Genomic DNA, 12,323 nt, shown 5'->3' on the forward strand with positions numbered 1-12,323 from the left:
GATCTGACTGGTTGGTTTGGCTTGGAGCACCCCCTTGCCCCGGGAGAGTTGCGTGACTGCCGTGTGTGGATATGCACGACCCTTAGTGAGAACTGATGCCTGCGCTGGTCAGCAGACCAACAAGTGAACGGGAGACTGTTTCTTCATGCCCCTCAAGGAGAATTTTCTTGTCCAACTCATGTGTTTGAGTCATAACATTTCCTTTAATATACTCTCCATCTCCAAATAGTGATGAACAGAGTTCCCACATGGCTTAAACATACCATATACATGTAGTTTTGCACATGAGCACCCCCTGGGATTCGAAGCATTCTGTGTCTGTCTGTCTCAAATTCCCTTCTCCCCTCCCCCATGGGTTTTTTTCCCCCCATTAGGCAAATGGAAGGCCCATGCCACCTGTTAGCATTACATCATTGGCTCCCCAGAACACAGTTGCACCAAAGGCCTTAAACAAAGTAGTTCTTCTTGTATTGTTTGTACTCAAAGAGCTGATATCATGCCAACTGATGTCATTGTATGTCTTTGTGTAACTGCTATGGCAACTGGGCAGGTGGGGAGCCTCCAGCTGATGTCATGGGGAAAGGAGGTGTAGAGACAGAATTTTAAAAAGCTGTATGCTGCTTTTTTCTGTGTGTGGGTTTTTTTGGCATGCATTTTTTTTAAACTAGCTGCTTTTAAGACAAATTACAGCTTGAGTACCCTAAATAAGAATAGACAAAAGCCCCCCCGCACCCCTTAGAGACTTCTTTTGAATTTATTTTGTTGGTCTTTCCTCTCATATGAAAAAGTGTAACCACTGCCCTTTTCTTAAGAAAAAAAAAAAAAAAGTGAATTAGGTTCCCATCACAGAATCAGTGTGAATTGTTTACTTGGATTTTATGGAGGCAAAGCTGAGCGGATTTTTAAATAACTCTTCATAGTCTTTTTCATGGGGTTTGTAATGGTGATGGTGGGTAATTTCAATTTTTTTTCTAGAAAGTAATCACTACTGAAGTCTTTCTGGTTTTCCATTCCTTCTCTCTACTTTAAAAATAATCTCTTAGGGCACAGACAAACTTTATACTCATGATTTCATAGCAGAGTGAACTAGTAATATGTAAAGGCAGAGTTTAATTCTAGAAATCCATTAAAATAAATTTGTAGCTCCTGTTTTTCTTTTCAAAAAAGCAAAGATAGGTTTTGGCACTTACCGATGAATGAACTGAGTGACCACAATATTACCCTCTTTGAATGATCTTTGTGCCACCACTGGACCTTAATGATAATTAAAAGGACTACTAGGTTGTGACGTCTAGCTGGCTATGTGCTGGGCAAGCACAGCCTTGAGACTTGGTCTAGGTTATAGTTTGGAGATCCTGCTATAGATACCAAAGATGAGACTTGAAATGGGAAAGGCGTAAGTTACGTTCGGAAACCACTGGACAGATAAACTTCCTGTCTATTTCAACACAACCGTATCCTGTACCACCTCTCTTTCTGGCCTTATCTCCTAAAACTATTAGAGGGCATAAATGTTGTATTCTGGAGGCTTTCAGGTTTTAGGAAGTCTCTAACTTCCCCCTCCTTTCAAAGGGAAGGCCAGGGTATGTAGTTGTTTGATAAGAATTAGAGCCCATTTGGGGAGAATAATAACAACTCAGATTTCCTGGACCTTATATGTACATTGTGTCATTTGACCCTCCTGATAATCCTTTGGGCTTCTGCATGTGTATGATACATCTAACAAATGTTAAAGGAAAAAGTTAAAGAAATTGTGATCCATAAATTTCCTACCTTAAACAAGTGCTCTTTTTTGCATGGTCTTTTAGTTCTTGATCACAAGTATGGTGAATGTTTTTGAATTGGCTTTGTTTCATTTAACATTACATATAGAAACATTTTCTTTGTTTCCATATTCCTTTCACAACTTTTAATGGCTATATAACACTCCATTGGATGAAAATTATAACTTTTCATTTTTTAAGATTTGTTTTTGTCCTTGGCTTTTTCTGTAAAACAGATAATGCTATATAAACCTCTTTGTACATCTAGCTGGATATTTAAGTTAGATTAAATAGAAGGAAGTTAGGTCACTTTCTTAAGCTCTATTCCTCAAAGCACTGCTGGACTTATTCATGGGGTGGTGGTTTGCACACTTTGCCTGTATTCATTAAGTCCAGACTCCCAGTCACACTAAAAGGTAGATGCTATTACCCTCATTTTATAGATGGGGAACCACAAGCACAGAGAGAGAAATTAGCTTGCCTAAGTCACAGAGCCAAGAAGTTGTGTTCCTGGGACTATAGCCAAGGTAATCTGGGTCTTCCAAGGTCTCTGTCCATAGCCACTCTTCCGTATTGGAAGCTGACTTGTCTTTCTGGGTGAGGTCAGCTTATGGAAGAGTGCAGGGCGTGCCTACACTGTCCACGGAGGTTGGCCATGCTTTCCCTGGCTCCCAAAGTACAAGGTTCTATGTAGGCCGCTGAGCATATGGCACCTTGAGGCAGGTCAAATCTGCTCCTGATAAAATTGCCTGGTGCTGCGAATGAACTCTTTCCAGGGGAACATGCCACGGTTTGTGTAAAGAGCCACATTGTGACAGTGCCACATGCAGTGAGATCCTCTGAAGCTTGTCCTGGATCTCCAAATGACCTTGCATTTTTATTCTGATCTTATTTTTTTTAAAAGTGTGCCTCTGCAAGAATGCACTTAATGTCTCTGGGGACAGTGGCATTTTCTGCAACTCTGAAGTTCCAGGGATGGTCATTGTCACTTTCTGTGTGTTTGCTCCAGGTGGACTTAGCAGTTTCAAGCAGAACCATGAAAACCTCTGTGACAACTCCCTCCAGCTCCAAGAGTGCCGGGAGGTGGGGGGCGGCGCATCTGCAGCCCCCAGCAAGCTACCTCAGTCCATCCCCACCACCCCTGACATCGAGAATGCGGAGCTGACGCCCATCTTGCCCTTCCTGTTCCTTGGCAATGAGCAGGACGCTCAGGACCTGGACACCATGCAGCGGCTGAACATCGGCTACGTCATCAACGTTACCACTCACCTGCCCCTCTACCACTACGAGAAAGGCCTGTTCAACTACAAGAGGCTGCCGGCTACTGACAGCAACAAGCAGAACCTGAGGCAGTACTTTGAAGAGGCTTTTGAGTTCATCGGTAACTATCTCCCAAGGGGACTTCTCGTCTTCCACCTTCCTTGCCCCAAAGCTTTTGCTTTGATATGAAGCCCAAGGTTTATCCCTGCGTTGCCAAAAAGCTGCTCTGGGGTGTTTTCAGGCTTTGCCACCTGGTGTGGCCAAAGTGTTCTTCTCAGTCACGGCCTGTTGAACGAATGCATGGGAGCCCCTGGGATGGGTATAAAGAAACTGATTCCTTTTGGTGGGGAAATCCACATCCCTCTCCTTCTCAATGAAAAGATGGTAGGGATGCACATGGATATGTTCTGTCCCAGAATTTCAAAAGAAGTAATGGAGAGGAAAGCCCCGGGAGGCCAGAGCGGGCGCTGGGGCTGTGGCTATCTGGTCTACCATGTCTGCCAGCGCCTTGCAAGACGTAAAATACAGTGAAGACGATACTACTTCCAAACTTGCCCATTTTTCCCTTACCTGGGGCTGAATTCATCTGCACTTGGGATAGCTTCTTTATGCGGGGTTGAGGCAAAGGTGACATTTGCTGAAAGGCTGCTTGTGAAGAACGTTTTGCAGTAGAACAGTGCTGTCGTGAACATCTTGTACATGTCACATCAGCACAGGGGAGGCAGGAGTGGAGGGCTGAGTTGTTTTTCCTTTCTACTTGCTTTGTCTCCCTTCTGAAACACTGGGTAGCAGAAGGGTGTGAATGTGAGCATTAGCGAGATGGTACTAGATTTCATAAGACTTGCCCCAAAGGCGGAAAGACCAGGTTGTGTAGCCTGAGTAGTTCCCGAGGGGTGGAATTCTAACAACAGTAGACTTTAATCTCCAGAAGGAAGTAACCACCAACCTAACCCTAATCCTAGCTTTAATTTTTGCGGCTTCTATAGCCTTGAACTGTTTTAAGGCTCAAATTATCATGTTGGGGGGACACCTGGGCACCTAGCAGATGCTCCAGTTTTTTTTTCAAGTGACTCCAACTTTCATTACCACAAAAAGGTGATCCACTACTTTTCTCAAATATTGTAGCAGGTTGTTACTGGCCTCTGTCCCAGGAAGAATGCACTCATGTTTGGTGCTCCTTTATCAGGAAAAAAAAAAAAAACCCCAAACCAAAACCTTGGGTCTGGTGGATTTGCTGTAGAGTTGGCAGTACTGGTCTCGTCATCCAGCTGTTTTCCTGGCTAATTGTGCCTTCCATGCAGGACCATGGACTTTTCAGTCTGGAAGCATAGTCTGGGTGGCCACTGAATTCAGAAAAATAAAGTGACTTCTCCAAGATTGTAAGAATTGTAGTGTCGGAGAAGGGAGCAGAATGCAAAGCTCTTGACTCCAAGGCAGGGGCTTTTCTACAATACGCTGGGACAGTGTTCCCAATGCTGTTAGTTCCTGAATGGCAACTAACTAATTTGTGGCTGCAAAACACCTTAGATTCTTTATTAATTATATTTGAATCAAACTTTGAGCCCCGAGGAAGAACTATTTGTCACCGAGTAGATGAGGAGCTTTCTGGTTGATATATGATATTATGACTGCAATTTTATCTGACTTAATTCCATCTGGGGGAAGTTAAGAGATTGTTTTCCATTTAATGAGTAGCATCAGACATGCTTGTCCCAACAGGATTTCAAGCAAGGCCTCTGCATTCCTCATACGCTATTCAGGCTTATCTGATTTTTTTAAAAAGGAAAACAAAACAAGTAACAAAGAGCATTTAACCTGAAGAACAATTTGGCATCACAGCCTGCATAGGCACAATGTTATTTTTGTTGTTATATCATTAGATAACTGAAAGCAGCAGTTTTTGCAACCATGATGACATTTACTGAGAGTCTAATACAAACTAAGCAGAGTGTATGCTTAGGATTTAACTATGCCTATTTATTTATTCCTGAATTGGATGATATTATTCCCACATTCCCTGAGCCTTGTTAATGAGTATTCCTCCCAGTATGTAGATGGGAGGTTGAAGCTCTGGGCAGTCAGGTGACTCACACTAGCCTGTAGTGGAACCAGTGGTCCATAGTAGAGGTCAGTGAATAGTGTGTGCTCAAGGGAACAAATTGCAAAAGGGAAATACTTCAGATACTTTTATTTATGAGAAGTAAGCTTAATTCACAGATTTTTAAGATGGAACTTTGCATAATGTTAGTTTTCTCAGTCCGCTGCTGGGTAGTCAATAGAACTAGTTTAACTTAGGGGCAGCTGGCTGGCTCAGTTGGAAGAGCACGCACCCTTGATCTCTGGGTCATGAGTTCAAGCCCTGCATTGGGTGTAGAGATTACTTAAGTAAATAAATAAGCTAAAAAAAAAAAAAAAAGTGGTTTAAGTTAGATCACTCCTTCTCACTCCCCTCCCGTACTTATCATCTACTTGATATTCCTTCAGGGATGCTTTCTTTGGGACGCCTTTTGGTCTAGAAGTGTCATTAAGAATCTGTTTAGGCAGTGCCCATAAGCTATTCCTCTGAGCTTCTAATGTATCTGAAAACTTACAAAGTATTGCTACTTTCAGTTGCTCTGATTTCTGGGCCATCATTAGAATTCCTCCATCTTTGTCATCACCGCCATGTTGGAAGAGCATTTGGGGATGCAGGGGGGTTGGACAGTTCAGTGCAGGTGATGCCTTGTGCCTAAGTGCTGCAAGTCTTGAGCTACATTTGCAACAACAGGCCTTTCTGGTAAGAAGCTGAACATAGTTGCTTTCTAGTTGGGTTTTATTTCTCAATCTCAGAGTTTAGTAAGACTGGAATCCTTATCTATTTAATACCAGTTCCTGTACAGAACAATTCTATAATATAAAGAAAGAAATGTTTTGTTTTGTTTTGTTTTTTCTTCCTCTATCACAGCTGGGAGAGACATTGTTAACAACACGAGTTTTGATAAACCATACAACCTAGTGATTGTAATTAACATCCTTTATCAAAAGGGTCTACTTAATCCGTGGCTTGCTTCACAAGCTAGTTAACTGTGCTGTAACTCTGGCTGCCCTAAGTGGCCACCACCTGTGCAGTGAACTGTTTCTAGGAATGATTCCTTCCCCCCATCTTCTCTTTAATTGGAGAAATGTAAATTCTTATTCATGCTAATATTACTTTTAGCCACTTCTGGAGGTTGCAGCATAAGTCCATACGATTAACTAGTAAATTATACTTTGTTTTAAAGCCATTTGAATTTATTTATTCTTTACTCTTTACAAAAGAGAACGTTGTCAAGTCTGGATGAAAGCTAATCTCTCTTTTTCCGTATCTTTCTTCCTTCCTGCACCTCTTGGCTTTCTATCTCCTTTCCCAGAGGAAGCTCACCAGTGTGGGAAAGGGCTTCTCATCCATTGCCAAGCCGGGGTGTCCCGTTCTGCCACCATCGTCATTGCATACTTGATGAAGCACACTCGGATGACCATGACTGATGCCTATAAATTTGTTAAAGGCAAACGACCAATTATTTCCCCAAACCTTAACTTCATGGGGCAGTTACTGGAGTTTGAGGAAGACCTAAACAATGGTGTGACACCTCGGATCCTTACACCAAAGCTGATGGGCGTGGAAACGGTCGTCTGACACAAGTCTGGAGGAAAGGATGACTCGTCTCCGTTAAGAGACAAAGAGAAAGAAGGATGGATTCTTTTTTCCCCTTTTTCTTTCTTCTTCTTCTTTTTTTCTTTCTTTCTTTTTTTTTTTAGATGGGGGTCAAGTTTGTGAATGGAAACAAAACTTGTTTAAAAACTTTTTATTTTTCACAAGTGTGAGAAGAAATTATCTTTTGATGCCGTTGAGATTTCCTTCCCTCGAACTGATAAAGCAGGGAGGCTAGAGCTAGAGTAATTTTTTAAAGCCAACAATAAAAATATGATAAAACTCATTTCTTCCCCCCTTTTCCTTTTAAGCTATTTGTAGAGTTGATGATTAAATAGTCTGTGCAGGTTCATAGACCGAAGATCCTACAACTTAAACAAATTAAAAAGAACCAAAAGTAAGAAACCGAAAAGACATTGAATCACAAAGGCCCAAGAGCTGCCTGGGCCATCCACACAGGAAAAAAAAAAAACAAAACCAACCAAACCAAGCCCTGTAGTACTCACTGGTGCAAAGAGAAAATCAGGGCAGCTTAAGTGGTCTAAGAACCCTTCACATTCTTAAAGAGACAAAAGATACTGTTGATTTTGTGTGTTTCATACTCTGGATTATCCGCCCCCCCTCCTTTGGGTTTAAGAGATTTTTTTTTTTTTTTTTTTTTGAAATAGCGAGGAACTGACCATTATACCATATGCCTTCACTGGCTTCTTGTGCAATAATACGGTGTTTTGAGTGTGCAAACAAGTTAGAGCTGGCAGTCGATAATAGACAAATAGTGCAAATTTGCCAGCTTGGAGATAGAAAGGAATTCAATAAAAATCAATTACTTTCCTTCCCACCTTTTCCCTTAATTTTTTTTTTTTTTTTTGATTTGATTCTGGTTACAGTGCCATAAACCTTGTTACATATGTATATCAGAATGTAAAAAAAAAAAAAAAAAAGGACAAAAATTTATTTAAAAATATTTTTCGCAAAAAAAAAAAACTTGATGTGTTTCTGTTGATTGTGTACAAATTTATTTTCATTATATAAATGAAACTCATTTTGGGATGTGTCTTTTTTCCTCCTCTTTAACTCAACTCAGGTTCAAGCATCTCTTACCTCTGGTAACTTGTACATGTAACATACTTGGAAATACACACGTTTTTATAAGGGGAAAGTGAGATGAGGAAGGGAAAATATTTTCTGATCCCAGTGTGACGCAGAGAGAATTAGCAAGGAAACCAAAGGGCTTAGGTAATCAATCTGCCTGGTTATCATCTCCCCTGTTCTCTTAGATCTCTACCCTCATCAGCAAATGCGATTTTCCGCATAGGGAAAACCTCAGGTGAAGTCACTTAGAGGGATGAGGGGGATTCTATGCCAGCCTTTGAGTTCTGGTGACAGGTCACTGCCTGATTGATTGGTTAGAATTCTGTGACCTTTCCAGTGGCTGTCTGAGAAATATTTGTGACCATCTGCCATTTAGGGTTTGGATAGTCCCTCCCCTACCCTCTTGCCACTCCCCTTGTCACTTGTTCACTTGACATCTTTTGGGTGACACTAACCACAGAGAGTGCAAGGCAGCAAATTGAGCTCAGCGTCATGAATACAACTTTCTTATCACACTTGGTTAATACATAGATGGTGTTTCATGGGTTCCCAATGCAGAGAAAAGAGGGCATGGGGCTAGGGGAAGAGTATGATCTTAATGTTTTCTACATTTTATTAAAATACATGTCTAGAGGGACTTGGCCAAGGAGAAGATTCACAGCAAACTGAAATTTGCCTGGGGTGAGTAACAGAATTAAAGAGTTTGGGCATGTCCAGTGCTAGATGACTACGTTTGACCTATTTTTGTGAACATTGCTTAGAACTGCCATAACATAGTATTTTTTGACATTTATTTTTTAAATAGCTTTTCTACTGGAAGTGAAAAAGAAAAGTGAAGACTGAACTTAACAGGAATTAACTGAGAGCTGTTTGAATTATTTTTACGACAAAGAGTTAATCAGGTGAAAAGTAAATTTCTCTTACGGTGTTTTCTATTCTTCAGACTAATAATTCCCTTGGTGCTACAGCATATTTAAGAAGTCAAGTTGTTATGTGATTAGTGATTTAAAATACATGGTGATTTACTAGGCATTTCTTTTCGTTCATTCTAAATCCAAATGTTAAATTTCTGATAGAGTATAAGGTTTTTGGTTTTGGTTTTTTTCCTTTCCTTTTCTTTCTTTCTTTCTTTCTTTCTTTCTTCTTTCTTTCTTTCTTTCTTTCTTTCTTTTTTAACAAAACAAGGAGAGAAATCAGTACAATTTCTGTTCTTTAGCTGCATGGAAATGATTTATGCTTTTTGAACTTGATGATTTTGAGCGTGAGACTGTCCCAGGGCAGCCAGGAGCCCTGGCAGCCTTCATACCGAGAATTCTGAGAGAGACTCCAGTCTTTCTGCTAATCTGTTTTGAGTCACTTAGCCTCCATTTCTTCATGAGGAATTTGAACCACTTCATGAAAATAAAATGGATTAACCAAGCTATTGCTGTCAAAACCAGACTCCCCAGGTTTCTGGGCTTCACTAGGTGCCTCGGCTAACTGGGGAATAATTGAGTGTTGTCTTCCTGAGAAACAGTGTCTCTGACTGACTGAAGCATACATCATTCTCAGCATCTGGCAATGATGGTTTCGTGCTGAGTGAATTTAATGATTCAGTAGAGTAAATCTGTTACATACAGATTCAGCAGTTAGAGCTGGCACTGTTACCTTAAGTTGAACAGAAAAGTAATTTCTATGTACATTTATTTCAACAGTTAACACTTTTCTAATCAGTGCATATTAACCAGGATATGATGCTCGTCTTTATGCCAGCTGCTTTTGGATCAGGACAAGGCAGGGCAGAAGGTGGGGCAGAAAAGCTGACAAGGAGGGAAATGTACACGGGAAAATAGCAGCAATCACACAAGGACAATACAAGAGGAAAGATGAGCTTCTGTAAAGGAAATAAAGTGTGGCAAAGAGAGAATTGGAGATTACCGTAAAACAAAAATGAAAAGCTATATTAGAATGAAGAACTGGGACCTGAGTCACACTTCAGAAGTTGATTAAGATAAAACACTGATAAATTGCTCTAACTAGATCTTCTGGATGGTGAACAATCTGGTGAGCCACACAGAATAGAGATAAGCAATATGGCTTTTACCTTGCTTGTGAACAGGCTTTTGTAGATAAACCACAACATTTTGTCTTTATGTTTTAGTCCCCAAACATAAAATAGCTGATCTCGGGAAATATGGGTTGATGTTTGGTTTCAAGCTCTAATCGGACACAGTCATTATATATGGATGTGAGCAGAAAATGAGTATTGAGAAGTGGACCCCAGAAGAATGGGCATGAATAAAGCATTTGGAAAAAAAGACGTCCTGCCCCTATGGAGGTGGTAGACTGCATGACAGTTGCTTTCCATAGTTCCTGATTTCCTTTTCCGTGAGAACCTTTGTCAATGTTCAAAGGTTCTGTGAGAACCTTTGTACAATGTCAAGACACATGTATCAAGGTGTGTGTTGCATGGGAAGTGGAATCTGGAGAAAGATCTAGAACCGACATTGGCCTTTCAGCAATCTCAATGATGTGGGTGACTTTGGAGAAGGGTCTGGTGCCCTTAGCGAGGGAGCTGAATGCGTACCTGGTACAGGACTTGTGAAACTGAAGGAGGAATAATGGAGTAATAACAGTTGCTGCCCCAAGCCCAGGTGAGCCAGCAGATCAGTGAAACTGTGCTGGCGACCATATTGCCTGGTGCCCTCTTCAGAGCATAGTGGCTGCTGCTTCACTTCCTCCTTCCAAATCTCATGTAAATTTCTCTGAAAGCTCACCTTAACCCAGTGTAAAACACGAAAGGGAAATGCAGTTTCTCATTTAGCTAAATTGATACTGTATGAAACCACCACATGCCATCCCTGCCAAGTTGGCATCCACCTACACTTCTTTTAACCATATACAACTTCCAGGCAAAGACACAGAAAAAATGATGTTTCTCTCTAATAAGATGCAGCTGTCACTTCTACACTTACAACCCTGTCTCCAAAAAGGATACCTAGCTCCACGTATTGTGACTTAACCCATCTTTGAGTGAAGTTCACTCCTCCTCTGGTTGAGATCCACTCTTTGATAACCTCTAATTTAAATGCTGAGATAAAAGGGTATTATAAATAGAATTATGTTTGCCCAAAAGATGTGTTTTTGAAATTTAAAAAAAAAAACCCAGACCCCTCATAAATGATCTTATTGGAAATAAGTGATCTTATTTGGAAATAAGGTCTTTGCAGATATAATCAAATTCTTAAAGCGGTCATATTGGATTAGGCTAAACCAAGTACTGCTGTCCTCAAAAAAGAGGGAAATTTGGACATACGCAAAGGATCAAATGCCACATGATGAGGGTGGTGGAGATTGGAGAGATACATCTCAAATGCAGGAACACCAAAGGCTGCTGAATTGTCCCTCAGAGCTTCCAAATGGAGCTAACTCTACTGATACCTTGATTTGGGACATCTAGGTTCCAGACTCTTAAGAGAACAGATTTTTGTTGTTTTAAGCCACTCAGTTTGTGGGACTTTGTTACAGCAGCCCAATGAAACTAAAAGAAAAGATAACTACCTTTACCAAATTTTATATTAGATGGTAGCTGGAGGAGAAAAAAATTAATATATAATCAAATTTATTTTTATAAAAGTAAGAAATATTTGTAACTCTTACCACCCTACTTTCTACAGCTGATCATATGGCCGTAGCTGATGTTTCTAACTGCCTTCTTCCATTACTCATTCCATAAACCCTTTGTCTTCAAGTACATCACCTGGTCATGGTTCCTTGCCTGTTGGGGTGACCTATCTCTTCACCTTTGAAGGATTGGAGCTTTTGGCAGTCCTGCCTGCATTGGGTTGTTTTCCATTTACTTTTGTGGCAGGACGTAAGAGTGTAAAATGTGCCTTTCATCCAGATATACTTCTCACTCCTATTGTCTAGTAGTGATCCAATTTCTCCCTGATGGTCATAATTACCCCCACCAGCTCAGTATCCCCATGTCTGTTTGTTGGTTCTTTAGCATGAGAAGCCTGGGGTGGCCAGCATACCATTATCAACTTTCAGTTTAATGGAGCTATTGCTGGATCTTCTAGAAGAAACACCTGTCCCTTGGGACTTAAGCCTTCTAGACCAGCAGAACCCAGAGTTGCAGGGTAGGCAGAACAAATTTTGCAAGTGGATCATGAGAGGTAACGGTGAGAGAAGGTTTTTCCATTTCTATTCCTTGATTTTGGAACCCCCAATCCTGGATAAGGGAGAAACAACAACAACTGAATTGTCAAAAGGACCATTCCACCGCTCCAGAGTGATGGATAACTTGGTAAGACTAGTGAATTCCATCAGTATGAACTTGTTGCTACACTTCATTTGCTGCAAAATAAGTTCCTTGGCCAGAAGCGGAGCATTACGAAATACCATGATGGGGAATAAGACATAACAATTCTATAAGTCCACAGACACTGATTTCAGCAAAAGCATCGCAGGCCATCCTTCATATGGAAGGCAAATCCATATGAAGAGTAAGTTTCTATGGAGTGAGAACAAAAGATTTCCTCTTCCATGACAGAAAT

The 12,323-nt window shown here is 40.8% G+C and overlaps 1 protein-coding gene across 1 annotated transcript in view; it reads left to right on the plus strand.

The window, feature by feature from the left end:
• The window catches only part of DUSP10 (dual specificity phosphatase 10), a 39,402-nt gene extending 31,765 nt beyond the window's left edge, over positions 1-7,637 (plus strand). The window contains exons 3-4 of the mRNA XM_044266799.1: positions 2,773-3,144; positions 6,413-7,637. Of these exons, the coding sequence (XP_044122734.1) occupies positions 2,773-3,144; positions 6,413-6,678 (638 nt within the window). The 3' untranslated portion in view covers positions 6,679-7,637. The remainder of the gene's footprint in view (positions 1-2,772; positions 3,145-6,412) is intronic.
• Positions 7,638-12,323: the final 4,686 nt, after the last annotated feature.

Source organism: Neovison vison, chromosome 10, assembly GCF_020171115.1.
Source record: "Neovison vison isolate M4711 chromosome 10, ASM_NN_V1, whole genome shotgun sequence".
NCBI lineage: Eukaryota > Metazoa > Chordata > Mammalia > Carnivora > Mustelidae > Neogale > Neogale vison.